General features: G+C 38.9%; 1 protein-coding gene across 1 annotated transcript in view; it reads left to right on the plus strand.

Annotated features, from left to right (window-relative positions):
* The first annotated feature begins 2,928 nt into the window (after positions 1–2,928).
* helz (helicase with zinc finger) overlaps positions 2,929–27,740 on the plus strand; it is a 55,400-nt gene continuing 30,588 nt past the window's right edge. Inside the window, exons 1-17 of the mRNA XM_051383985.1 lie at positions 2,929–3,035; positions 8,957–9,202; positions 9,791–9,827; positions 10,382–10,506; positions 12,039–12,095; positions 12,415–12,463; positions 12,711–12,786; positions 13,403–13,601; positions 14,289–14,396; positions 14,563–14,704; positions 15,168–15,323; positions 15,628–15,898; positions 19,510–19,636; positions 19,792–20,004; positions 22,765–22,895; positions 25,198–25,377; positions 27,290–27,391. Of these exons, the coding sequence (XP_051239945.1) occupies positions 8,975–9,202; positions 9,791–9,827; positions 10,382–10,506; positions 12,039–12,095; positions 12,415–12,463; positions 12,711–12,786; positions 13,403–13,601; positions 14,289–14,396; positions 14,563–14,704; positions 15,168–15,323; positions 15,628–15,898; positions 19,510–19,636; positions 19,792–20,004; positions 22,765–22,895; positions 25,198–25,377; positions 27,290–27,391 (2,201 nt within the window). The 5' untranslated portion in view covers positions 2,929–3,035; positions 8,957–8,974. The remainder of the gene's footprint in view (positions 3,036–8,956; positions 9,203–9,790; positions 9,828–10,381; positions 10,507–12,038; positions 12,096–12,414; positions 12,464–12,710; positions 12,787–13,402; positions 13,602–14,288; positions 14,397–14,562; positions 14,705–15,167; positions 15,324–15,627; positions 15,899–19,509; positions 19,637–19,791; positions 20,005–22,764; positions 22,896–25,197; positions 25,378–27,289; positions 27,392–27,740) is intronic.

Below are 27,740 nucleotides of genomic sequence, written 5' to 3' on the forward strand. Positions count from 1 at the left end.
CCAGCTGAGACTCAGGTGGTAAAGCGGGTTGTCTAGTAATCAGAGGGTTGCTGTTTTGATTCCCGGCTCCCCCAGTCTAGTTGAAGTGGCCTTGGGGCCCAAATTGCTGCAACTGGCTGTGCTGTCGGAGTGTGAGTATTAGTACGGTTAGTTTCACTGTGAGTGCTTTAGATCGTGGGTGCTGATGAGCAGTAGGTTCTATGGGTATACATATTTCTGACTTACATTGATTGTTCATTCAGAAGCAAATTGTTGCACAACTGGCCATCAGAGGTGAGGTAAGTCCAATGCCATCAAAATCAGAGTCACAAGTCTCAAGCCTCACTAATGTCTCACCTCACAATCTCCTCGAGGTCACCTCCAACAGAAGCAGCATCTACAAAGGTGGCTGCAGGATGTGCTGGGAAGGGAAATCTAGTACAGTGCCATTCACAGGGATCAGGCAGGAAATGACATCACTACTTTGACCTATCGGTGCCTGACAGAGCGTGCTTTGCAATGACATAAAGTTGTCTGAAGGAAACATGAAACCAAATTTGCCAATGTAATACATTTTCTGTGCATGGAGAACTTCAAATACAGCATAGTGTGGCAGGACAATGATGTTTAAAATATATACAACCTGAGTTACATTTCTGATGATAGCAATACCTCATGGATTTATTTTTCAGATTTCAACGATGCATATGCTCATTAATGTATTCATTTATTTTTTACTGCTTATTTTTGGGATTTATTGAGTAGTGTAGAAGGCACAGTGTCTATACTTCAAGACTGACCAAGAATCATCTCTCCACATTCTCTATAGTGTACTATCAAATAAAATTAAAAATGCAGAAAGATAGGAGAAAATCAACTCATTAAGGGCCGGTGTCAGCTCAGTTGTTTGTTAATTCTTTGTTGACAATCAGGGGGTTGCCAGGTTTTGTGGAATGCCTTTAGGGAACCTCTTAGGGAGAACCTGATCCTCTTGAGCCTGATGCACTGCACTATCTCCTGAATCCATCTATTATGGGTGAGTGCAGAGGAATGTGTCCATTTAAAGAGAATGAGCCCTCTAGCAAGCAAAGTGGTAAATAAAATAATGTGTTTTGCAGCTTTGGGTGCTGTAGGTATAGAATGAATTCCAAAGAGGGCAGTGAGAGGATCCGGGTTTACATTTGCACCCAAGACCCTGCTGAGTGTGTCAAATATCGCAGACCGAAACACAGATGTTTGTGGACATGACCAGAACATGTGCATATAGTCAGCAGGATGTAGTTTACATCTGTTACATTTATCACATCTGTGCGGGTAGATCTTGGATAATCTTGCGTTGGTGAAATGGACGCAAAACTTTACAACGCATTAGACTGTTCCTGGCACATATCGAAGAGGTGTGTACGTGGTCTCATATGTGTCCCCGTTGGTCCTGGTCCCAGATGGTCCTTAGGGAATCTCAATATGTTGGGTTTATCTTAAAAATGTGATTATATATGACTGAAGTAAGCCCCTTTAGACTAATGTCAAATAATAGGAAAGAATCCATCAGAGGATCTGGACGGCGGTTTGGAGTGCCAGATTTGAAAGAAGCAGAACAGGCAGGTTTACATTTTACTACTAAATGTGCAAACAAGAAGAAAACTTTAGCATCTTTAGCATTCAGGTCATATAGCAGGCCCTTGTGTGACCAAGTCTGAAAAGCTTGATCTGAACAGGATGGCAAGGAATAGGTGGTTATGGAAGATTGGTGCTACACCTGATGGAGTGTGTAAGCTGAACTTTCTCCTAAACTGATTCCACATTTTTAAAATGTTGGTTACAATTATGATGATGATGATGGATTATCAGCAACCTCTTTAACTGAGAGAGGCAACTGGGAGCAAACCAATGAACAAAATGAGATACAAGAAGAGGAAATTTCCATTAGAGCCCTTTGGGGGTGTTCGTCCCATGTTATTTTACTGTTCCAGAAAATAAATTTGTTGATGTTGCAGGCCCAGTAATATGGCTGAAAATTTGGCAATTCCAGGTCTCCTTCTGATCTGTGGAGTTGGAGGACTGTTCTCTTGATACATGCTTGTTTATTACACCATAAAAATGTGTTTATCGTTTGATCAAGTGTGGAGAAAAAATATTTACGAATGAATATAAGTGTGCCACATTAGAGAGAGAAGGAGGAAGGACCACCTAGCTAAGTCTTTTTAATTTACAGCGATTTAATAATTGTGAACATTTCTATATAACTGCTTTTGATCATTTTTCTCAGGCTATATTGTCTTTTTCACAGTAGGCATTATGACTGTGCAGGTGCAAATAATAACACACTCTAGATTAGGTAAAAAGTATGCATTTTGGCTCTTTTGCTGTTGTGTGGAGCATTTGGTGCAATGTCAGCCTCAGATCTCGAGTGGCTCTACCAGAAACTCTTCTGTTGTACTAAGAGACAAACTCAAACTGCTGGCGGCATCCTACATAGTTTATTATCCCTGATGATGATTGGACGGATGGGAATCCCCTGATTACAAACATATCTGACATTATACATATATCAACATATTTTTGAAATAGGTTTTGGAAACAAAGAACATGATGTGCAATTTTTTAAGTTCTCATGCCAACATAAGACAAAGTAGTTGTGCTGCAAATGTGTGTTCAGAACTTAATGTCACATTGTGTTTTTTATGCCTTTTATCCAAATAAACAAGTAAAATGTACCGTTTAAGTGACTTTTTTTAATTTTCCCAGTTGTAGAGAAAGTGGCCACATCTAAAATGTCACATTTTAACCTCTATTTTTTTTTCTTTCTTAAATTCAAGAGTAATTTAATTGGGACGTACAATAAATAGTAATCCCCAAATGATATGGCTGAAAAGATTTAAAATCAACGGCATTTTAAGAAAAACGCTTTTTGACAAGGCATATCCTTGCCATCAGAGGCCACACACACTCACACACACACCAGTCCTCTCTCTCAACCTTCAGATCAGTACATCCCACTATGCTTTGCGATGGTCTGACAAGTGGATCCAAGATGGCGTAGAAAGTAAAGCTAGGTAAGTGTTGACTTCCCATTTTCAGCCCTTTCAGTTGTCTTTTCAATCGCCAAGCCACTGCCATGAATTCTCCCCATAAATCATTAGGATAATAACGAATGCTTTGAGTTCATGCACGAATAACAACACAATGTCACATCTATTATATGCGCCCAAACGCCGTGGCAAAATTACAGGCCCGAACCCGTTTTGTTTCAGCGAACCTAGCTAGCTAGCTAGGTAGCTAGCATGCTAGCATGCTTGCTAACATTAACAAACCAGCCAGCTATTCTTGTTGTGAGCTCGCCAGTTTGGTGCCAAGAAAGGCCGTGTTTTGGCTAGCAAGCTAACAGTTAGCTACGCATACTCTGGTTAGTGGCACCACTGTGTACTCTGTGTAAACCTGAACGCTAAGTTAACCACTGTGGGGACATTTTTCAGGGCTTTGTGACGCTGCCGTCATCGCTCTGACTTGCAACAGCCATGACAAGTTTACCCGACAAACAACAGCTATAACTACATGCTGAAAGACGAAACAAGTCGTCCCCAACGTTTTTGTTTATTATTGTATGCTCTCTTGTTATCTACTAATTGGGGTCCGAGGAATTTCCAAGTTTTATAGCCGTGTTTTCTACACATTGCTGCTAGCGATACTGTCAAGCCAAATAACGTTATGTGAGGATGAAAGCAGTCGATGTTCTTCTACAGCTATCCCCAGCTATAAAATGAGCTTTCTCCTCCACTGTACAGCAGTCGAAGCTGTAGCCTGTGTAGTGGGATCCCACGACTGGACACTAAAAACAAGTCAGGTGTCCGTCCTTCCACCGTATCCCGCCAAACTAGTTGTTGTTGCCCCCTATAAAAGTGGCTGGCTTGCAAGCACCAACATTAGGTAACAGCTATTCCGCCTGTTACAACTAGGGGTGTAAAACGCTGCATCGGTTTTAGTAACCTATCTTAATTGTGATAAGTGCTGTGGTAAGATTAGTCATATGTTTGATTCATCTTTGACTATCTTTTCTATTTCACAGCAACAGACCTTGTCTGCTGGCCCAAGCAACTTTCAACCCTTATTTTGCATGCCACACATACCATACACCAATTGCTATTTGAATTATGATGATTATATGTTGTCCTTTTAATGTTGTAAAATGTATAGTCTGAGTCTAAGATCCCCTCTATGTAGTGTTTATGTTTCAGGTTTGACACCAATCAAGTTCAGTCTAAATGCACATCCCTTAATTAAATTGAATCTGTCTTGTTGGGATGGTTTTTCTTGTTTAAGGTGCTTTAGAGGAGCTATATGTTACCTCAGGGTATGATGGGCGCTGCAACATTGTTCGTCATATTTGGCTAGTTGCCATATGTACATAGTATACAAGCATACATTGTTACGCAGCCCAAAACATATAGTATCGTTCCTCGTCTGAAGGTTTGAAATTTTAGAGGAAGTGAGCTGTTCACTTTTTTCTTGGGGGTAAAAGATGAGATTATGGTGGAAGAGCAGTAATATTTCATCAGATACCGTACATGAAAGCAGTCCCTGCTTAGGACATGCACCACGCTCAGTTTATTTATGCTCAGTTTGTACAAACTCATGTAGTGCCTGTGGATTTCAGGTGGGAAAAATACATTGCATTTAGTGCAAATATTGTATTTCATTTTTGTTGGTCTCAGTGTTAATTATGAGTGGAATCAAAGCAGTTAAAACCTACACCAACAACTACAGATTTAGTCTGTGTCATGTGTGCACCCAACATGTACTGTGCATTAGATTTTTGCCTGTATGCTATAGTCCTAAGAGACAAGAACAGGCTGACTCAGGCACTGGCAGTTGGACTAGAGCAGCTGTTGCAAGCATAGTTGCCTGTTGCTGAGTATTCAAGAAGTAACTATCTGAAACAGTTACTGCAGGGTTAATATGCTCTTTATTGCAAAATTAATCCAAAGTGGCAGATGTACTCATTTTTTTCCCTCTTCTCGCAGTCAGTTATGATACATAAAAGCCAGTTTTCTTTCAGGATGTGACCTAATCTGTTTGGTGTTTTCTTTATACTGTCAATGCTGCTTTAAAATATAGTAGTTGTCTGATGTCTCACTTTCATGGACTAGCTGTCACAAATTTACCCCAAATTACTGGGCCATAGGCCATAATTTCCCTGTTTTTGAGCCATAATCAAAAGATGGTGTGGTGAGGGCTCGGGTGGAAATTCAGCATCAGCTAATTGTTGTGGAATTTTAATCAGCAACCAGAAGTTTGTTTTGTTAGACATATTTGCACATAATGCACATAAACTACAACAGGGCTTTTTGGGCAGTATTTTTGTGATAAAATGTGTTTTTGTGCCAGCCTGAGATAAGCTGCAATGCATTTGATAAAACCAGTAAGGTGAAAATAGGACCAAAAGTTTCTAGGCTATCGGCCAAGGTTGAGCTTTTGATGCCCTGGTGTTCCCCAGCAGGTCATGGTGTACCATCCCATCCTGATCTGGTTGGCGTTAAGGAGGGAACGTTGCTTCTTGTAATCTCAGAATGAGGTTGAGATTGTCAGGCTGCTGCCCTGCTGCTTTTTTGTTGTTTGGCTAGGCATTCATGAAATGTTGCGTTTTCCCAAAGCTCAGTATTAAGAGAAAAGGGGAAAGCCTTCCCCTTTCAGACCAAACCAGTGACCTGGGATAAACCTGCTTATTGGTTATCAAATGTTTTTTGGCCGGGCTTCATGATCCGTCTTTCAACCAGGGTTTAACATGGGTCAGACATTGCTTGCCTTCGGTATGAAAGGGTGAACACAGGTTTCTGCAGTAACTACTGAACAAGAGACCATGTGTGATGCTTAGTAGGCTGGATTCCTCCACACACCTATTTAGGACTGCTTCAGGACTTAGGAAATAAAGATACTACATATTTAACACTTTGGGGCATACTTTTTTGTTGCACATTCTTATGCTTAGAATCTTACATATATGAACTTCAAAATACTTTCTGGTCCTTAATGGCTTAGAAGTAATCGTGGTTATTGTGGGATACAAATTCCCAGACATACTGCAATTATTGACTTTCTGTAAGGTTGATTTTCAGTGGAGGCTTGTCTCTTGACTGTGTGTTGTAACTGTATTCCGATGGGTAAAAAACAGAGATAATCGCATGGTTTTCTAGGAAACAAATTAATCCCTTATACCTTAATGTGCACTAAAGTAGCAATTTTTTGTATCCTCCCACCACCACCTACTACCACACACAGCCTCCTCATCCACACAGAACACAAGACTATTACCTCATGTCATTGAATACAAGTGTGTGTGTATGTACATTTATTACTGACACACACTTATTTGAAAAAAAACAAACAAAAAAAACCACTTACACAGAGCTATAATTAAAAGAAGTTGACGGCAGGTGCACTCCAGAGGATGCTGCTGGTCCAACATAGTTGTTGGCTCTGCAAACATTGTCAAAACATGTTGTGATTGACTACCTGCTTGAGAATGATATGTGTCTGATGTCTTTAGCCAAGCCTTTACACATCCTGCCTTTGCTCTGTTTTGACAGTAGTTGATTGACTGTACATGTCACTAAGTATAGCATATTGTTTACCAGTCTCATCGGTGCATGTGAGGATCCATTATCCCAACTATAGAGGCAGTATGGAGCGTAAACTAGATGCTCTAAATTTCAGTCCGAAGTAGAGATTTAGCATGTGTTCCCATTGGCACATAGTTGGAGTTGACCGTGGCTCTATGGCTATGAAGTGTCACACCCATTTCTTTCTTTATACTGTCCAGCACATTGTACTGTCTAGATTCAATAAAGCCATGATATTCTGCATTATCAATTCTGATGATGCCCTTAGTCTAAGCAGTCAGATGATGCCAGACAGTTGACTCCACTGTTGTAATCTTTGGAATTTGAGATTATAAAAAAAAAAGTATGTCTGACATTATGCTTAAGGCTTCTCATATGACCACTGATTTGCCAGATAGGTGATGTATTTTAATGTACACTGTGTGAGCAGGGGCCCAGCATATAAGGTATGTAGGAGCCACTCTTAGAAGGCTCATCCTCTCTTCCTGTTGATTTATGATACAGAACAACCACATGAGGACATGATTCTTGGTAAGCAGACATCCACATTGCATTCTACCACCCACAAAACATTATTATTATTTTTTTTGGTTTTAAAAACAAGGAATGTTTCTCAGAACTGAATATAAAGTCTCTAAATTGCTATCCCAAAGATATTTAATTTACAGTATAAGACGGAAATGCTGCAGATTGTCAGATTTGAAAAGCTAGAACAATTCTGTGTTTTTATCCTTAAAATATTTTGAGTGGGCATTGTGTTTGGTTTTAGATACAAAATGATTAATAACATAATATTGGATAATGTTGGGTAAATTTTATAAAGGAAAAATTGTACAGATGAAATAACTAGTAAGTTGCTGCCCAGAAGTCAAGCTAGGGGGAAAATCCCTTTCTCATCTTGTTTCCTAAATGTTCTGCAGGGACTCTGAAGAAGTATTAACAAATGATATTTGACGCAAGTCTGACTTGGTTCTGGCTGACTCATATAGTGACTTTCGTTTTAAGTCTCAGAGTGACGTTTACGCTAAAGTGACTGGTGGCATTTGGGATGGCAGTAAGGTTTGTTTATGACATTAAAACTTTCAGATGTACTATATATAACACAAGAACCATTTTGACTTGCATTGCATGTTGAGTCTAAGTCATTTCTTGCTCTTGCATGGAGGGAAACATGTCTTGCTGTACCTCCATGGCCCTGACATATTCCATATATAATTTACTTTTGAACATCTGTGAATTTATATTATTTGGAGTGGAGTGGAAGAAAGGAGTTTGGCTGTCAGCTGTACAACTTGTGACGTTTTAAACTGGGAGAGCAAGTGTCAACAAATGATCCACGACTCCCAAGATAGAAATAGAGTCCTCTCTGTATTTTTCTGGCCTCCCCTTCTCTCAGTATTTTACACTCTTGCTCTGCTGGGGGAAATTTAGAAATTATAGGTTCATATTAATGCTGGGCGATATACAGGATAAACTGGTACCCTGGTTTGAATTTGTTCTGTACGATATGAGTTTTTCATAGTATTGGCATATCTTTTTAATTTTTAAGTTCTGTTTTTACTATGTTTTAGTTTGTACAATAACAAATAAAACGTTCTGCGGCTGCATTCATTCATGCATTCTGATTTGTGCATATTGTATCATTTTGTGGGGCCAAGAAAACCCTTTCATGATCAAAGACTTAAGTATGATGACATTAAAATGTTTTTTTGTTCTACATAGCCCACTGCAGACTGTAGGATAAGCTGCTCTAAACCTGTATAAACGCTTACAGGTCATCCAAAAAAAAAAAAAAAAAAATACAGTTTACAAAAATTACACAATGTAGTATTTCATATTTAAAATGATGTTATAAACTTACTGTTAAATGTCAAGTTGGACAGTGTAACAAACAAATAAGGATGTGTTTCACCAAGAGTACAACCTGATATGTAATTACAAATAGTATGATGGTCACACAATTTTCCCTTTTTGCATGTCCTCTCTTAGACTAGAACCTAACATACAGCTTATGAGCATGCTTGAGGTAACAAACTATCTGGATACACACTAACATTAATATGTTTTTAATATAGCCAAATTAAGAGGTGTCTAAGAATGGATGTACCTTTTTAGTTTTCAGTCAGTTAAAACAATCACTGTTGTAAAAGGGCATCATGGATATATCTTCCATTTAAAGGGATTCTAATACATTGCTATACTGCAGATTTGCAAGCCTTCACCCAATACCTTTGCCTATAGCCAAATTTTGTCACTTTAGTTAAGTGGCAGTTAAGATGAGAAAATATATCTCCTATTGCCCAACCCTGCTTCGGAAATGATCACATTATGTCTTTCCTCTTGTCTTTTTTGGCTTCCAGACGTTTTGTCCCTGAGTCATGGCGGACAGGAGAGCGGAGAAGTCATGTGAAGAAGCCAGCAGATCGTTAGTCAGGCGGGAGTACGAGGCGGCAGTCAGCCACAGCACGGACGCCCTGGTGGTCCTTGCACCCCAAGCCCAATCTTCCGGTGCCCCTGTCCCGCCGAGCCCTCCATCCTTTGTTGTGGCCACCGGACCCCTCCGCAGCCGTGTCCTGCTCTACCGAATTGCTGCCTTCCTGCAGTTGGTAAGGACAGTGGTTGCCTAAGCATAGTTGCTGCCCTAACACATGCAACCTATAGTCTAAGTTGATCACTGTCTTCCCTCCTACCAACTTGCTTTGTGCCCCCAAATTCTTTACATTTTTATTATCCCAATATGTCACAGTAATGCCAGGGTGAGGGAGAGATACCTTCCTTTCTGAGAATCTTAACCATTAAATCACCAAATAGAATAGAATTTTCTCCTATCCCTAAATAAATACATTACACTGATATTATGTAGGCAGATTATTGTGCTTAAAATCCACAGGTGTACTTTTAATCACTGGGTAAATTACCACAAAAAAAAGGTTAGAAATAAGAAACAATAAAACCTACTTTTGCCCTTCATAGTACTGTTATGTTATTTTCCCACAGCACTAAAATTACACCAGTTACCTAAGCCCTAAGATTATGGAAACTTCTTAAGTCCTATAATGATAGTGTGAGGGACTCCGCTGTGAGGCAAAGATAGCCATTCTTAGAGCTTATGTGAAGCTCTGACCCTCAGACACAAAGTATTCCCATTTGTTATGGCTACCACTTTTCTACTTTTCTTCTCCTTCTGCCAACAGAAAAACTATGATGAAGCAGATGAAGACTGCAAACATGGTGAGTAGCAATTCAAATTGGAACCATCTGCCGATACTGTATACTGTTGTTTTTTTTTTTTTTTTATACCAAGTGACAGACAGAGTGTGCTGGCAGGGTCAACACACTTTGTTGGAAGCACCAAGTTGTAACATACCCAGGTCTCAGTGTAGCAGAAGCAGAAATCTTTGGGCTGCTGTCTTTGCAGAATCCAAGCTGTTTGCTTTGTGTCTATTGTGATGTCATTACTACAGGTTAGAGTTGAAAACAAATAAATGTTGGGGTCAGTCATTTTTGGTCAAAAGCCAGGTAATGTCTAGGGTCAAGTGTTGACATGGGTTTCCAAACTGTGGTAAGCCTGATGTAGCATTAGGGTGTGCTAAAATATACTCACGATCAGCTAAAATAAAATATTTACGATTCACATTTCACATTTTCCTTGTATTCACACAAAACTACAATGTTCTAGGGAACAGACTTGGAAATGACTTATTACATATATTGGAAGAAACCTAACTGAATGTACTGAATTATTTCTCTCCCTACCTGTTGCCTCTTTGTTCATCCCGTCCTAGTCCTAGCAGAAGAGATTGCCAGGGGAGATGGTTCGCTACAGGCCAGCTTGCGCTCCATGCTGTTGGATAGCAGCTTGCAAGAGGTGGTCAGCATCCTCTCCAAAGCCTTGTATGGAGAGCCAATGGTATGATTATTGAACAATGTATATAATATATTCACACAGACAGTCAGCCTACACATCCACTATAATTAGAATGTTATGCCAAAGTGCATGTAAGGCTTAGATATTATGCCCGTTGAGGTCAGATTTTCAAACCCAAAAAGAGGGGAAAATCTCACTGGACATTTTGAGGGCATGGGACTGGTTTAAATGTTGAATGTTAATTAACCTAACTGACTTTCACAGTGATCTGAGATGTTACAGTAATATCAGATTCAGTGTGTTTAATGATTAAAATAGTCTTGTTGCTCACAGAGAAACTTTGGAAGATCCTTTGCAATAGAATCAGAATCGGGTTTATTGCCAAGTAAGTTTACACATACGAGAAATTTGTCTTGGTGCATTGGTGCATAAGAATCACAATAGATGTTTACCTGTCATCAAAATGTGTTCACAGAGATATGGTTGCTTCGGCAAATAGGTCACGCATAGAAGAAACATATGGCCTATAAAAAACTAATTACAATCCAAACAGTTCATGTACCACATTTGGTGAACAAAAAAATTTGTATTAATAGAAAGGCTAACTTAATAGTAAATGTCTAAGATTAAGTGAGGGGTAGTGCTCTACCTTTAACCCTCTGTTACTTTCTGGATGTAACAGACAGACAAAGGGGCCCCTCTTTGTTGTACTTTTTTCCACTTTTTCTACCGTCTCACTTCTTCCTCCCTTTGCTAATCCTAACTGCTGTTTTCATACATCAGCATGCTTTTTGCTGCCAAGGTTCCTACTCCAGTTCTGGTCTTCTCCTGTTTGCAACCACTTCCTGGCCACTGAAACACACAGACACACACACTGACTCAAACACAGAAACAGCATGCATTCAAAGGTTGAGTTTGGCCCCAAGGTTATTCAACATTTTATGCAAGTGGGGACAATGCTGTTGGCTAGGCCTGAGTGTCAGAGGGCAGCTAAACATCTTTATTATGGTCTTTTCTTAACCAAAGCCTTGATATTAAGGAATTTTGAAATCATAAAATGCCCCTGCACAAGAAAATGCCTTACTAATCACCAAGGACACCTTTTAAGAAGGGATGCTTGATAATTGTCAGAGCTGACAAATTATCTTATTAATTAAGTTGTGATGGGAAAAAAAATCTATATTGTGCATCCCTATTAATTTCTGGTGTCAGGCATAATTACTGGCAGGAAATCCACCCACTGACATGACAAATTAAACATATAAACACACATATAAACTGTAAGCACTCCATCTAGATAATGCATGACCCAAAAGGTATTGTTTGATGAATGTACGACTTTTCAGTTGACGTCTCTCACAGTTTGGAGCTGCAAACATTCACACTTGTGCAGTGCAGCTTTTGGGACGGTTATGGATTTAAATCTTGCCTGGAGATATTTGGAAATGGCATGACAAATTTGATTCCAAGAAAAATGTGCTAGTTTATTCATTTTATAGTTATGATAAACATGTACTGAGAGCACTTATTGCAGTATGTTGTTGTAATGAAGCTCTGTTTTCCTCCTTTCACAGAATGGCATTGTTGCAAAAGACCTGACCAGATTAAAAATGCTTTTCTCAGAAATCGAGGTAAGTGCCTCTATTTTCAGGGCTGCAAACCTTACTGTTGTGCTTTCTGTCCTCTTCTTCATGCTTTTTGGTGCTTGTTGGTTTTACAGCTGATGGTTTAATGCTCGCAGGTGAGAGTCATAAAGATGACTAATGGCCTAATTCCAACACTAACGTAATTATTCTGTGCTCCTCTGCCTAGCTGGTAGCTGTTGTGGATTTATTACTCATTTGTCTGTAATAAGTCCTGTGATCAACTACTTGTATGGCTATGTTAGTAGTTGACATAATAATAATAAACTTTCTGCCCCCCACCCCACCCAATCTTTGTCTCTGTAAGGCTATAAATAGGGAGATGGCACCAGAATACACAGATGACCAGGAGGAAGGTGAGCAAATCTGTAACATGACTCGTTTTCAATTCTTCTTTCAGCTTAAAAAAAAAGGAATGACAATGTGTTTGGTACCAAAAATCCACATGTATTAAAGGTCTTTGGCTATTATTTATGTATAAAAAAGTCTTTACTCAGCCAGTTGACAGCTTGAGCGTTACAAGCTGGCTGAAGCCCATCTTATAATGTTTTTGAAGGCTTTGGCTCAATGTCCTATTGACCACTTGGCTGTGTGTATTGACAGAGGTCCAAGATGGCTGGCAGTTCCGGCCTCCTCCCCGAGGAGTCACCAGCAGTGAGGAGTACACCCTCTGTAAAAGGTAGTGTAAACTGTTTGTACACAGGTTTGAGTAATTAAACATTTTGCTTCCATCTAGAATATTGCAGCGGAAAGTTATGAATCCATATCCATGTTCTAAATGTGAAAGACATCAACAACAGGCATATTGTGAAGTGACTAATACAGCTTTCATCTTTTTTATGCAGTTACACTGAAGGATATAGAATTATGAATCACAGTAGATAATTGCCAGAAATTTAAAGTGTATCTCTCTTCACACTGAAGGAATCTCTTTACAAACATTAGTATACATCCTGCATATTTGTGTAGAAGGATACCAACAAATCTGATTAGCCTTAGAATTAATCCTGTGAACTTTCTCGGACTTGAAGTTTCTTTGAGCTTGAGTTTACTGCTACCTGGGTTATACAGATCTGTTGGTGTGCTGCTATGTCAAGCTTGTCTTTGCCTTTTCTAAATTTACGTTAGTATGAAACAAAGAAATGCAGCAAATCTGGGGTATCCTTGGTGATTTTATGACATAAAACAATTAATTGAAATTGTCATGGATATTTTTTTTAATTTTTTATTGAATAATCGATTTATTTGCTACTTGTTTTAGCGTCAGTTCAGCACACAGTTTGTCTTTGCTGCAGGTACTTGGAGCAGGGTCTGTGTCGGTACGGGGCCCAGTGTACGTCAGCCCACTCCCAGGAGGAGCTGATGGAGTGGCAGAAGCGCTATGCGTCACGCCTCATCCGCCTCAAACAGCAGCAGGAGAGCAAACACTTCACCGAGAACTACATGGAGACTCTGATCGAGAAGTGGATGAACTCGCTCTCCCCAGAGAAAGTGGTTAGTGCATGCAATGTCAAAAGTGGCTCCATAGACAGAAAACAGCCAAAATATAGTGCCAGCCAAACACAAATGTGCATATGATACTGTGTTCTGACTTAATTATTTTATTTATATGGGGGCAGAACCCATACCCTTGTACAAGACAACTTTTGTATGCACAAATGAAACATTGACTAGTGTTTACTGTAAAGCGCAATGATTGGGTTTAAAAGCTGTCACTTTCGCCTCTGTAGAGTGAAATCCCGTAGACTGTGACTTTTTTCCCCATTTTCCATACAGACTGTGTATGTGTATATATACGTATGTATCTGTTACCAAAGAATTTATCAGTAATACAGTTTAGACTAAATATGAATGTGTTGCGTTGCATGTTGATTTAACTGGTGCTTCTAAATGTTGTGCTGGTGCTCCTAACATTTTCAGCATAGACCACCAGTGCTCCTAACGGTAAAAGTTAATCTAGAGCCTTGTAAGCACTATAAAGCCCTACATTGTAGCTGGCTCTGACTGTTTTATAGCATACAGTATTTGACACAGGTTAACTTCTTCAACAGTTGCATTCATTTATATTTTGTGTAGCAGTGAACTTATGTTTCACCAGTTTTTGACAGACTACTAGTACTATTTCTAAATACATTTGCAGCAATACATTGTGTCTAAACATGTTTGTTTTTGTTTCTCTAGCTAAGTGACTACTTAGAAGGAGTGAATGTAGAAACCAGCTCCGGCCTCTCTGTCACCGTCACCACCAAAAAGTCCTCCCACTCCTGGACCTTCTCCTTGTTGTGCAAGGTAGGATGAAATGTTAAATACCGATCATGTGTACATATTCAAACACTTTCTTTGTCTAACCAGATCAGTATGACACTAAAAAATAAGGCAGTACTCTGCACTGGTTCAAATCATCTTTTGATTATGTGAATGTCCTAAATATCTTCTTATCTCTGTCTCATTCTAGCCTGCTAGAAAGCTGTACCGCATCGCCCTGCTCTATGATGCCCACAGACCACACTTTTTCATCACAGGTGTGTCAGCTGGGGAGCGGCTACAAGCCCTCCCCAAAGGCTGCCAAGAGTGGACTCCAGGAGAGGAGACAGCAGGTATGTCATATATTCATATTTATTGACTAGCTGGAATATTTTTTGTGATTCTGTTTTGAGCTCTTTCTTTTTGTGCTGAACAAACTTGTTTAACTTTGGCCATATTTTGTACTGTTCACAATAGCTGCAGACCCCAGACAAATTTAAGTGAATAAGTTAATTACAGGACAGTTTAATTTTCACATTTTGACATCTGACTTGTTTTTTTTTGGTGTTTAGTAATTCTTTTTTTTTTTCACATTCGCAGGCAAGTGTAAAATGCAACCAGTGTTATTCCTTAGTTTCCTTTTATCTTAATTATGGTTAAAGTTAGATCTCTTTTGTTTTTTTCTATTGTTAAATGTATACAAATAAGATTAGAAATGTAGACAAATTTCACTATACGTTGTGCTGTGTATGAATGTATATGTGACAATAAAGTTGATTCTGTTCTATTAAACTTTGTTTGTTGCTATTTTGACAGTGGCAGCAGACAATGGCCTTGACCACTGTCTCTACAAGGTAGCAGTGGGCTTCAGCACAGAAATCTTCGGTACCTTCCGACAGACGGTTGTCTTTGACTTTGGCTCAGAACCTGTGCTGATGCAGCGAATCATGGTGGATGCTGCCTCCATTGAAGGTATGCTAATTGCAAGAAGGTCATCTTGAGGTCTTTCACAAGTTACATCAGTGTATATAAAATGTTATAAAGAAGTGAATGGTTGAATCTATTCAGGCATCTATTACACTGTTTAACATTAGTGTCACGTTATAGATTGTTTTCTAATCATGTTTGAATGGGTATGCTTTTTTGCTTGTTTTATTTTGTAGTGTTTTAGGTTTTTAAATATTAAGAAGATGGTTATTTTACCAGCACTTAGATCTTTTATCAGCACTTACAGTAATGAATCGTTTCAACCACACTCTTGTCCTTTTGTTCTCAGACCTAGAGCACCTGATGGCAGCTAGGCAGCAGCTCTTGATGACTGCAAAGCGCTGGGACTCTTCCTGTAAGACCATCGTAGAATTCACTCCTAATGAAACGATGGCCGAGTTGGAGCGCAGCCTACTTTCCCGCTATCAGATTCCTCTGTCAGCTGACCAGCTCTTCACCCAGTCAGTCCTGGACAAGACTCTGACCAAAGACAACTACCAGGCCCGGCTGCATGACCTGCTCTACATAGAGGAGATTGCACAATATAAGGAAGTTAGCAAGTGAGTATTCAAGTGTTCATGGTTTCTTCTTACTGGGGCAGTAAAGTAAGTTATCAATTACTTATTATTAGTACATCAATTCTGAGCTGAACAATAAAGCTTGAACAATACTGATATTTGAGAATTTAACAAGAAGACACAAATACAACAAAATGTAGTATACTTAGATTTTTTTTGCACGTGGGCTAACATACACAGTATATCTGTGATAAGTCAGTGTTAAACATACACTCTAATTTCTGCTGCTAGGGGGTCTCTCACATCAAAACAAAAGACAAAGTTTGTTGACGTCCCAGAAGAGAGCAGAGCTGCTGCTAATGTTAGCTTGTTTGTCTGATAAGTTAAGATCCAGACGTCTAATTATTAAAATCCTTTATCTGATTAAGCTATATAATTGAAAACAACCCAGATCTAAAAAGTATATCGTACAAAAACTGCATAAAGAAATCAATCCAGGACAGCTTCCAGTAGACAACAAGCTGATACATGCGCAAAGGGGATATGGCACCATTGACAGGCTGAATAAGATTAGGGATTTCTCTGGGTTTGAACATTGTTAAAAACATTTGGGATACTGTAAGTACACAACCCAAAGGGAAAAAAATAGCTCTGGTGTTTATAGAAAGTTGTAATGCAAAATTATTAAATATTATCGCTGTAAAGATGGCATTAATATATGGGGGAAAAAAATCTGGTTTGGAATGCCTTCAGTTGCGGAAGCACGTGAACACTGGTGTAACTGAGGTATAGGATTTAAATAATTCTATCAAAGGAATTTGCCAGCTGTGTGCTACTGCTTACATGTTGTCTGGTAGGTAAGCCTACCAGATTCTAATTCTCCACTGATAAACACAAATACAGGACTTTTCCAACCCTGGCATAGTATATCAGTGTGTTTTTTTTTAATTTTTTTTAATGAATTATACTGTTGTAAATATGATTGTGCTGTTCCTCAAAATTCAGATCAGATATGTATATCTTCATATGTCCTACAAATTACTCTAATTTAAAACCATAGCCTCGCTGTTCTACCATTCTGAAGCATTGACAGCAGTCATTAATGCTGGGGCCAACCCTGTTGATGAACCTACGCTGAAATCCTTTTGTAAGCTACTCTCAACCACCTCCACTGAAAGATAATAAAACTAAATTTCAAGTGCATCAGTAAAAATGAATAGATAATATAAAGAATGTCATACCAGGTATTTTTTCTAAATTGTAAACAACTTCTTGTTGTGTTTGTCTTGCCTTACTTGTCACAAAAACCATTCAACAGCTGGTGTTGGTTGTGATGGTTTTCTTTTCAATATATTTGTAAAATATCAATGTAATTGATTTATATATTGATTATATGTAATCTGACCTTGTCTGAGGTTGAGTGGTGTAAAAAAAAAAAAAAAATCGAATGAAACGTCAACCCACCACAAGGTGTCAGGCTTGACCTACATTTTGAATTTGCTGCGTGTGAGAGTGTGTATCTCACACACAGCTTGACTCTCAGTTCCAGGGCCATTTAACAAGATATGTCTCAAAAGCTTCCTCAGAGGTAGGTGAAGAAAAGTTTCTTCCTCTAGAATGGACACAAACCTTTCCTTTTTTTTTAATCCCTATCTGCTGCTCCACTAGTTTTAACTAAGCATACTCCTGATTACAGGTGAAATCACAGGAAATTCTTAATCCTATATTCATTGATAGCAGAAACATGGACCCTCCCCCACCAAAGACCCAATGTCTTAGTTTGATCTCTCTCAGTGTCATTTGACTTGGTAAGGAATTGAATTATGGATTCCTTTCTGATATTACCTCCTATATGACATTTTCTTTAAGTCTCCTACATTTCCAGTGTGCATATGAATAATCTCTCTGGCTGTTAAATCATGTTCTGGCAGGTTTTTATGCTTTTCATGGCTGACTGATTTTCAGCAGGAGATTTCAGGTTAAGTGTGGATTCCCTGGCTTTGGCAGATCCCCTAGAACACAGTACTGTTGTTAGAAGGTTATTTCAGTCATTTAAATGCAAATTATAATTTAAATACTTCTCTCTGTTTGAATCTCTCTGAATAATCTCACTCAGATTTTTTTTGTGCTTGATGAGAGTGACATCTTCCTATTTGACAGTCTGTTATCAGGAGGTCAAGAGGCTTCACCTGATTATTAAAGGGAACATGGAGTGAGTCATGGAGAACCAAGAGTGCCTTGCTGTGTGTGTTTGTCTAAATGTTTCCCTCTCTGAGAGTACAGCCAGAAGGCTGACGCAAAACCATAACAAGGACCCTCAAGAGTCCCTTTGGTTGTATAACACCATTGATTTGCAGATAAATAAAGAATATTTTCATTTATCTGCGTATGCCAGTCATCCATCTGAGTTCATCACCAGTATTGCTTCCCATTTCATCATTTCAGATCAGACAGAAACCAAAGAGACAATCTTAATCAATCTGGAACTGAACTGAGTATTTTTCCAAAGTGCTTCAGTTTTCCACAAAATACGTTCACGGATAAGCTTTGTGCCAATGTTTTCTTTGAAGGACCGACATGTTAAAAATACTTTGGCTGCTTTTGTAGGTTCTTCGCTGACAGTGATTTATTTAGGTGACTTTAAATTGTATAGGCTTTGTAAGGCTATTAAGTAACTCTTGGTGATTTTCTTTGGATCCCATTTGAATCATATTTAACCACAAAAAATGCTTGTGCAGATCATAAACATACCAACAAGTTATGTCACAAATCTATATTCACCTTAACAGTGTACAGCTGATTTTTAATGTTCTGCCAACATCAGGGAATTTTATGCATGTAATTATGGAACCACTATAGTAAATCAAAGCTCAGAGAATGGTGAAACCTGAAGCATGCATGCTGCACTCTAAAATGTGGTAGGACTAAGAGAAACTTGTTATCACACATTTTCAGTAGGCGTGTCTGTGGTTGGAATGGGTCTGGTATTGCTCATGGCCAAGACAGTTTTGTTTTTAAATGGAAGGTCCAGACCAGTTCTCTTCGGCTACATGCACACTGCAGGCCAAAGTAGCCCAAATCAGATTTTTTTTTGCTCATATGTGACTCAGATCTGTTTTTTAATGACATCACATGGAATGTGATCATTTCCAATTCTGATTTGGACCACTGTTTTTGCAATGCCACCTCAGTGTGAATAGTGACTTCAGTGTTTACTTCCATACGACATGAGTGTGCTGCGTGTGATGTCGTATGACGTTCTTTTTTGCATGCGGGCAGCTCTGGACCGTGACCTGTACACACTCGAATCTGATATTGGCCACGTTTAAAAAATAATGTGAACAGCCAAACAAAAAATCTGAACTGAGTTTGCAGTGTGAACGTAGCCTTTGAGCAAATGAATAATTGTCCAAAGTTTGAATATAAAGCAACTTAAATATGAATATGTGGCAAAAGACTGAAGAGTTCCTATGTCACCAGTAAAGGAAGCATACACATGTGCTTCAGTCCCAACAAAACCTATTATGATATGCATACTGGTTTATTCATAACACAAAACATTATCAGGATTGCTGTCATTTTTTACATTGATATATAAGCTCAAGCTAGAAGTCTGCCACAGTATAACAAAATGTCCCCATTTGTTCCCCCAGGTTTAACATCAAAGTGAACCTCCAGCTAGTCACCAGCTTCATGCTGACTGGCATTTCTGTTGGAGCCAAGTATGCCCAGAATGGACAGCTCTTTGCACGCTTCAAACTCACTGAAACACTCTCTGAGGTAAATGGATTGGTTGCATTGACAATAGCACTACTTACGACATTGAATTTTGCCTCTTCACTCTTAGGCACTCTAACTACTTATTGGTGGCACACGGAGCCCAAAGTTGTCAGCTACCTCGCCCTCCTGAACAGTTTTATCCTTTCTTACCTCAGGACACATTGGCCGGGCGACTTGTGATGACAAAGGTGAATTCAGTCTTGGTGCTGCCATTGGGCCGTGAGGGGTTCAACAGCCAGCCGCCTCCTGGGGTCAAGGAAAGAGTTTATGAGGCTGTGATCGAGGAAAAGACCAAGGACTACATCTTCCTGAGGATCTGCAAGGACTGCTGCGAGGAGCTTGGGCTAATACCTGACAGAGAAATACAGGTATGGACTGCATCAGTGGGCAAGTAGACACTTCTGTGGTCATGCAAGAGGCATCTTCGCTTTGCTGTCACTGTGGAAAGGGCAGGGGAATGATCTCCTAACACATGCAATTTTTAGTACACCGTAAGAGATTTTACTTAACATCCATTCTGGATTGTTTCCACCCCAACATTTTGGGCATTTTTGAAGGTTAAAAGTTCACCTATTGTTTAGGCTTTTTAAAGGTTCTATATGTCACTTTTTGAAAGTCGTTGTTAATACTTGCACCAGTGGCCACTAAGTAAACTGCAGTCAGTGTCCTGTTGCTTGAACTCCTTGCACAGTCCGTTGGCATCATTGACCATCATCCTGGGCATTGGCCAAAAGTGACATACACTAGACTGCTGGATGCTGGAAAATAAATTACAATCATACTTAGAATAACGTTCCTATCCGCAGTGTTCCAATATTTTATTTGGACCATTGAAATCCCACTAACTAGTTTGTGGTTTACAAATCAACAAATGTTAGCCACTCAGATAGTATTTTGCTAGCAACAACGTTAGCTGCTGAAACTCAGCCTCGGGAGTCTGGGCGTAGTCTTGTTGAAGCTAGGTGACAATATTTTGCTATTTTAGCTGGCTAGCAAGCAACTTGGCCAAGGAAGCCAACATTTGCTAGCTAAAATCACAATATTACAATATAAGATTTGCAGTAATGTTGGCTTGGATTGTTGCGAAGCAGAGATAGAAGACACACGAGAATGTGCATGAATATTCTTTCTTTTTGAATATTCTATTAGTCATATTCTTTAGATTTTTGACGAAAATCGAACCCCCGTCCCTTCATAGAAACTTGTAAAAGTCCGTCCACAGGCAACCGAGAAGGTCGGGGAAGGTCTATTTGTTTAAATTATTTTACAACCCAACCCCAAAAAAGTGATTAATAAATAAAAAATGACATGTGAAGTGCTTCAGAATCTTACACACAAAACTGCTACTATTTTGTGTTATTTGTGTTATCTGTTGTTGTGGATTCTTACTGTTTTTCTCTGGTACGTAGTGCTTTTATTATTTTCCCTACTCTTACTGTTTATTTATACTGTCTTTTTCTCTATCCGCATTCCAATGTAACACGCTGCTGTTACATTGGAATTTCCCCATTGTGGGACAAATAAAGGAATATCTATCTATCTATCTATCTATCTATCTATCTATCTATCTATCTATCTATCTATCTATCTATCTATCTATCTATCTATCTATCTATCTATCTATCTATCTATCTATCTATCTATCTATCTATCTATCTATCTATCTATCTATCTATCTATCTATCTATCTATCTATCTATCTATCTATCTATCTATCTATCTATCTATCTATCTATCTATATATATATATATATATATATGGTACCGTTAAAAGGTTACAGGACAGGAGAAGATGATCTTTTCAGGAAAATTGGTGTGTGCTACTGCGCCTCTGTGAGCGTTGACTAAACTGTTTTTGTCTCAGGTTCTCTGGTTCTGAGAAATCTCCCTTTATTGAATAACTCTACTTTCGCCAGCCTCAGCTTCATATTTTTTCCCTCCAGCCTGAATGTCGACAGATGAAACAAGGCGCTGTGTTAACAGTTATCAAAACAACCCTCGTCCTATCACTGTGGGAGCATAATCTTCTTATTCTTCTTCATTCACTGCTCCTGCCTGCATTATTGCTACAATTTGATTTCCCTAACTCCTCTGTGGGTCCTTACAATATCCCAAATCCTTGAAGTTTCATGCGCTTCTCGCTGTCACATATCTCAGACTTTCTTGCTCTTGTATTTGTTGTTTATTTCACTTTCTTGCTTTGTCTTTCTTCCCCACTCTCCTCCACTCTGTGTTCAAGCTTCTTTTTATCTGTTGTATTTTTTTTCTTGCACCTTCTCATTTTCACACTCCTATCCTAAAGGCATTGCATATTTTACAGTATACCTGTTAGGTGCCTGTCTCGGTTTACATGATGACGACACCCTCCAGCAGTGGAAACCTTGGAAATCTTAGTGATGACATAAAACTGGTTTAAACAAAAGAATTAAATAGAAATGGAAGTGGCCTAAGCTTCCCAAAGACAGCTAGGTTGAAATGGACAACTGTTCAACCTGTTCAGCTATGACAAAACCCAGTGCTAACTAAACGTGACACAACATTATGCAACGGACACTTGTTGGTGAGCATGTTGCAGGTGTCATGGCTCCCTGCCTAGTCTCCCTGTCCCTCTCACTTGGAAGAATATCCAAAACATGATGTTGACACACTGTGTGGATTGTATTGGCCAAAAGATAAAAAGCACCTACATTTGTGTAGTGTTTTAGAATTTTCTATTTTTTTTTTATGTTGATGTTCTTTGATTTCTGTGGCATTAATAGGTGGATACATGTATGTGTGTCTTTTTAAATCACATAAACTAAATAAAATTTGCTGTGGGTGGACTTAATTAAAGGTCTAGATCTTCTCTAGAGCAGCTGGCAATATTGTGGGATTGGATTGGTTGATTTAGAAAAGAATTTAACTTGAGCACATGTACAGTATTTATATTTATGATGTACTACATGTATTATTTTGAATAAATGTAGATTCTCAAAAATGAATGATTCCCAATTGCTCCAGTATTATGCAACCCCGAACAAAATCTTTTGTTTATATAATATGACATAGTATCAGCATTCAGATGAGTGGGTAGATAAACTGTTTGTTGGATTGACTGCTTAGTAAGCTCTTGGTATTTTCTGTCTCAGGTGGAGCTCCAGTTCCAGCTGAACCGACTGCCACTCTGTGAGATGCACTATGCCCTGGATCGCATCAAAGATAATACCATCCTTTTCCCTGATGTTGGCCTTGTGCCCACCATCCCATGGAGCCCCAACAGGTTTGTATTTTACCATGTACACAATCACACACAAATTTCACAGTTGAAGTCTGATCATATAAATTTATATTACATTAAAGGCATCTATCCAAATTGTATTCCATATTTTATGGTTTTCACTTCCTACAGCGTGATGTTTCACGCCATTGATTCACTGGGAACTAATACACTGGGGTCTAATACAAATAAACAAATGAAGTGAAAATGAAATGTCACTTTACACACATGGCAGATTGTTTCATCTTGTTGTGTGGAAGAGGGAACCTTCTTTCATATATCTCACATGTATACACATTCATGCATAGTGAATACTGCTAATCCTAAACTCATGTATTATACAGAAATTCCTTATTTCTAAATACCTGCACATCTAGTAACTTGACAAATACCCTGACAGAGGGGACACCACATCAATTCAAGAGTTGACCGACTATCCCTTGCCTTGCTGACTTTAGTCATTTTGAAACACTGGCAGCTCCTTGCAGTTTTAGATATCTCCCTCTGAAGTTTGGACAGGTGAGGGGGGGAGGCAGTAATCTTTATTGACGAGAGCCAAATATAATCCCCTGTGATTTTCAAGGCTGCTGCTTTATCTCCGTTCCAGAATATGACTGATGTAGACTTTTGTTTTAATTGGAATTTGGATAAGAGAGGGTGTTTCATTAAATGTGGGCCATGGAGTGAATTTAGGTAGTTTAAGTGCATAGTTTCTTTTATGGCTGTTAGAGATTTAAATATCAGTGTACAGAAAGATATACCTAAAATCGTGGTTCTGTAAAGCTGTGTGTTTTAAACACATGATTTGGCATATTAAAGTACTCTGAAGTATTCTGTTGAATAAAAGCATTGCATCTTAATCTTAACCTCCATCTCAACTAATCATTTTGCTTTTGTGCAAGATTACTGATGCAAAAAGTGGCACAAACAGAGTTGACTGTTCATGTTGATAGCGAAGGCCCTTGGTTTTAACAGTAGGCCTCACATACCCACAAATGTTTAATGGTGCTATGATTAAAAGTCTTGTACCTTTGCCCAAAAAGAAGTGTTGGCAAGATGGGCATCAAATGGCAGGTTATAATTTTACATTATAACCTATTGCTTTGTTTGATCAATTACATTCTTAGATTTGTGTTATAGTATCACAGCTACCAAATTTGTTTATCCACTAGTAACCTGTATGGTAGCAAAATATGTATGTAAATAAATATCACAGTTTACACTTTTGGAATTAATAACCTTAATAAGCCAGATGTGGTTACATTATTGTAATAGATGACCTACTATGCCTCTCACTCCAGTCAGTGATTGAGAATTAAAATGTCTCAATTAGTCATGTTAGGTTAAGGGTGGAACCCAGGCAAAATGTTACTTTATCTGTAAAATACGTTATTAAATGACAAACACTGAGTGTTAGATTCTCCACCAGAGCATTCTGCTTGCAGTATTGACGGCTGCCGTCAAGCCTTTTTTGTTTCGTATGCCAAAGCGCAGTATATTAGACTCTTGAGCACAGAGAAGGTTTGTTTATCGCACCCTCGAATGCATTTGACGAGAAAGTATAGGTGGCATAAAATTGTTTTTTGTTACTCCTAACAATATCACTGTTAAACCTCTGTTATAAACACACACACACACACCCACCATTGAGCACTGAGATATCTCTCAGCCCCCCAACTCAAAATATCTCAGCTGGAGCTCAATAAATTGTTGTTGGTGGATTCACTGCTTTCAGAGGATGCAGGCTTCATAATGAGGACGGTGATGCTGGAAGACGTATACGTTTACAAACGCAATATGCACAATAACTCACACTTTCACGAGTATGTGTATGAAATCATGTATGTGCATCCCTCCCTCCTACACATCTGTTTTGATTGAACGAACATCAGTTCACATTGTGAAATACACAATTTGTCTGTTCAGGTCCTTCTTCCACATATCTTTTGCTTATTCCATCTCCCCATTCCTTCCACCCACATCTTATTCCCAGACACCCCACCCACCACACTTTCTCTCTGGTAACACAATTTCAAATGTAATTTTGAGTCTGTATGTGTGTGCATACATTTCCTGTCATTTGCTGCAAGAGTTGTTCTTCCCCACTGTATCTCTCTCCCACTTAACTTAATTAGATTAACAGAGTCTCTCTTGTGTTCAAAACTATGATTTGTTTACAGGACAATATTTTATTGAAACGCTTAAACGGTTATTTTCAGACCAAAAAAAACCAAATTCTGTATGTCAATTAAAAGCTGATCTAATGATTCCTCTAACAATTTCCCCATCTTCCCTCCGCCCTCAGGCAGTGGGACGAGCAGCTGGATCCCCGTCTGAATGCCAAGCAGAAAGAGGCCATCCTGGCCATCACCACACCCGTCTCTATTTCCCTTCCTCCAATCCTCATCATTGGGCCCTACGGCACCGGCAAGACCTTCACCCTGGCACAGGCTGTCAAACACATCCTCCGCCAGGACCACAGCAGGTCTGTTGTTTTTTTTCTTGTTTTTTGTTATCTGTTGCATAATCTTTTGACCTCCTTTACAATCTCTTACAAATCCTCACCACCCTTTACAACCCTAAATCTCCCTTCTAATTTCTCCCATGCTCCTTTATGCCTCCATGTCGATAATAGCCGTGGTCGGAGGCATTATGTTTTCGGGTCATCCATCTGTCTGTACGTCCGTCAGTCCATCCCACTCCTCGAGGGAATTTCTTCAAAGTTTTCACATACTTGAGTCCACAAACTTAGACTCAAGGATGAAATGATGATTATTATTATTATTATTATTATTATTATTATTATAATAATAACTGATTATTTGGCCATAATTCAACACCATACCTCAGAAACAGAATGGAAGATTGTGACCATATCTCACAGTTGGTCACACTTTTAATTGGTGTCACTTTTAACTCAATCGCTGTAAAATAATAGGTGTTATCGAGTGTAAGTAATGGAGTGTTTTTGGGGAAGGAACGGGTAATTAGCAGGTATGTGTGTGCACAAAGTTGGCATCTGTCATAAAAGCTTCAGATGGCATGGGAGGTCAGTCAAAGGGCGCGATTGAGGTGGCAGGGGGTGCTGATGTGCAGTGGCTTGGGTTGTAGCTCCAGGGCAATGGCAGCCTTGGGTTTGACATTAAAAGTTTAAGAAAACACTGAGCTGCAAAGTGTCAAGCTTGTGGTTGTGTGGTTGTACTGTGTGGCCGTGTGTACTTAGGAGTGCGCATGTGCCATCACTCAAGGGTATAGAGTGCTGGTCGTTTGGATGAATTTGGTTGTTCATTTGTGGTGAATGCACACTGTTAGTTTGATTATCAACACATTTCCTGCTTGCAAACCATAATCCGATCAATCAACCAAGTTATGTCACTTCAGAGGGCTACACAGTGTTGTCTAACAATAAAACATTGCAATATTCTCTTCCATTGACATTTTTCATCATTAGTTAGCTCCCTCGCTGTGTGCAGATACCCACAGGAAATTCTGCAATTTCTTGTGTTAGAAGCAAAGCACAAGCACACAAATGGTTCCCTCGTCTTTATGAAAAATGAATGCAATACCTTGGACAGTGTCCTCTGAACAGAAGCTAACATTTTGTGTTTTGTGTAATAGGGGAGACAGGGTTGTATGTATGTAATGTAAGAGAAAAAAATGCCTTTAAAAAATGTTGCAATGTAATATTAATTCCTCATTTCACTCAAAAATACATTTAATATTCTATCTTTAGGATGAATTATAGATCTTTTAAAAGCCAAGACAAGGGGAAGTGACCCCTCTGGACTAGTGCTGCCTGCTCATCATACCGTTAAAACAATGAAGACAACTCATATATCCCAGTCAGGTGTACCCAGTATGTGTTATTGTGTTATATGTGCTCCCTCTATATATCTGTCGCCGTGATATTTCACCAACATTTAAATTGGGTAACTATTGTGTTTCACAGCTTTCAGTATTAAAATTTTAAAAACTGGGTTTGCTGTCCCTCTGTCATTGTTAATGCTTTAAGCCTGCTGTAAATCTACACAATGTTTGTCAAATATAAAAATAATTTGTGTTGCTTATATTTTATAGCATGTTGAGCAACAGAGCATTTTTTGTGAATACATTTTGATCAGTCTAATCAGAGATTAACATTAGATGATCCAAAGTCTTTAGCACAATAAAATGGATTCAGACTTAATGTTTGGAAAAAACTTGAATTCCAGTCACCAGGGAGCCAGCTCATAAAGGCAGGTTAAAGGGTCAGTTCACTGCAAATAATGACACAAAATGTCCACACTAATGCTGTCTAATCAAGCAGATTGGGCTTTATTTATTTATTTTTTTAGTTTTGCAGCAAGTATGTACCGTGTTTTTGTGTCTGACACCGTTTGTCTTTTTTGTCTCTACAGGGTCCTGATCTGCACACACTCCAACAGTGCAGCTGACCTTTACATTAAGGACTACCTTCATCCTTATGTTGAAGCAGGCAATCCGCATGCCAGACCTCTCAGGTATGGAAGCACACTTACAGAAGACATGATGGCTAAGGGGAGAAACATGCTTAGTGCATGTGCACGTACGGTGTACAACAGTTAAAATATGCGTTAGTGCTCTGAAAGAAAACACTTTTATATACTGTACAGCACTTTGGGTGCTTTGTGCGACCGTGCCGTTACGGACCCATCATGAGCCACGTTCAGATACTATATAATGGTATTAAGACCCCAACTTACCTCTACTTGAGAACAAATTTAAAGTTGCTACATCCTGTGAATCATTTGAAGCACTTTAACCACACTTATATTGTAGTTAAACACAATTATGCCTTAAAGCATAAGTTTTTCTGTTGTAAGGGAAGTA

Source organism: Dicentrarchus labrax, unplaced genomic scaffold (assembly GCF_905237075.1).
Source record: "Dicentrarchus labrax unplaced genomic scaffold, dlabrax2021, whole genome shotgun sequence".
Classification (NCBI taxonomy): Eukaryota; Metazoa; Chordata; class Actinopteri; family Moronidae; genus Dicentrarchus; species Dicentrarchus labrax.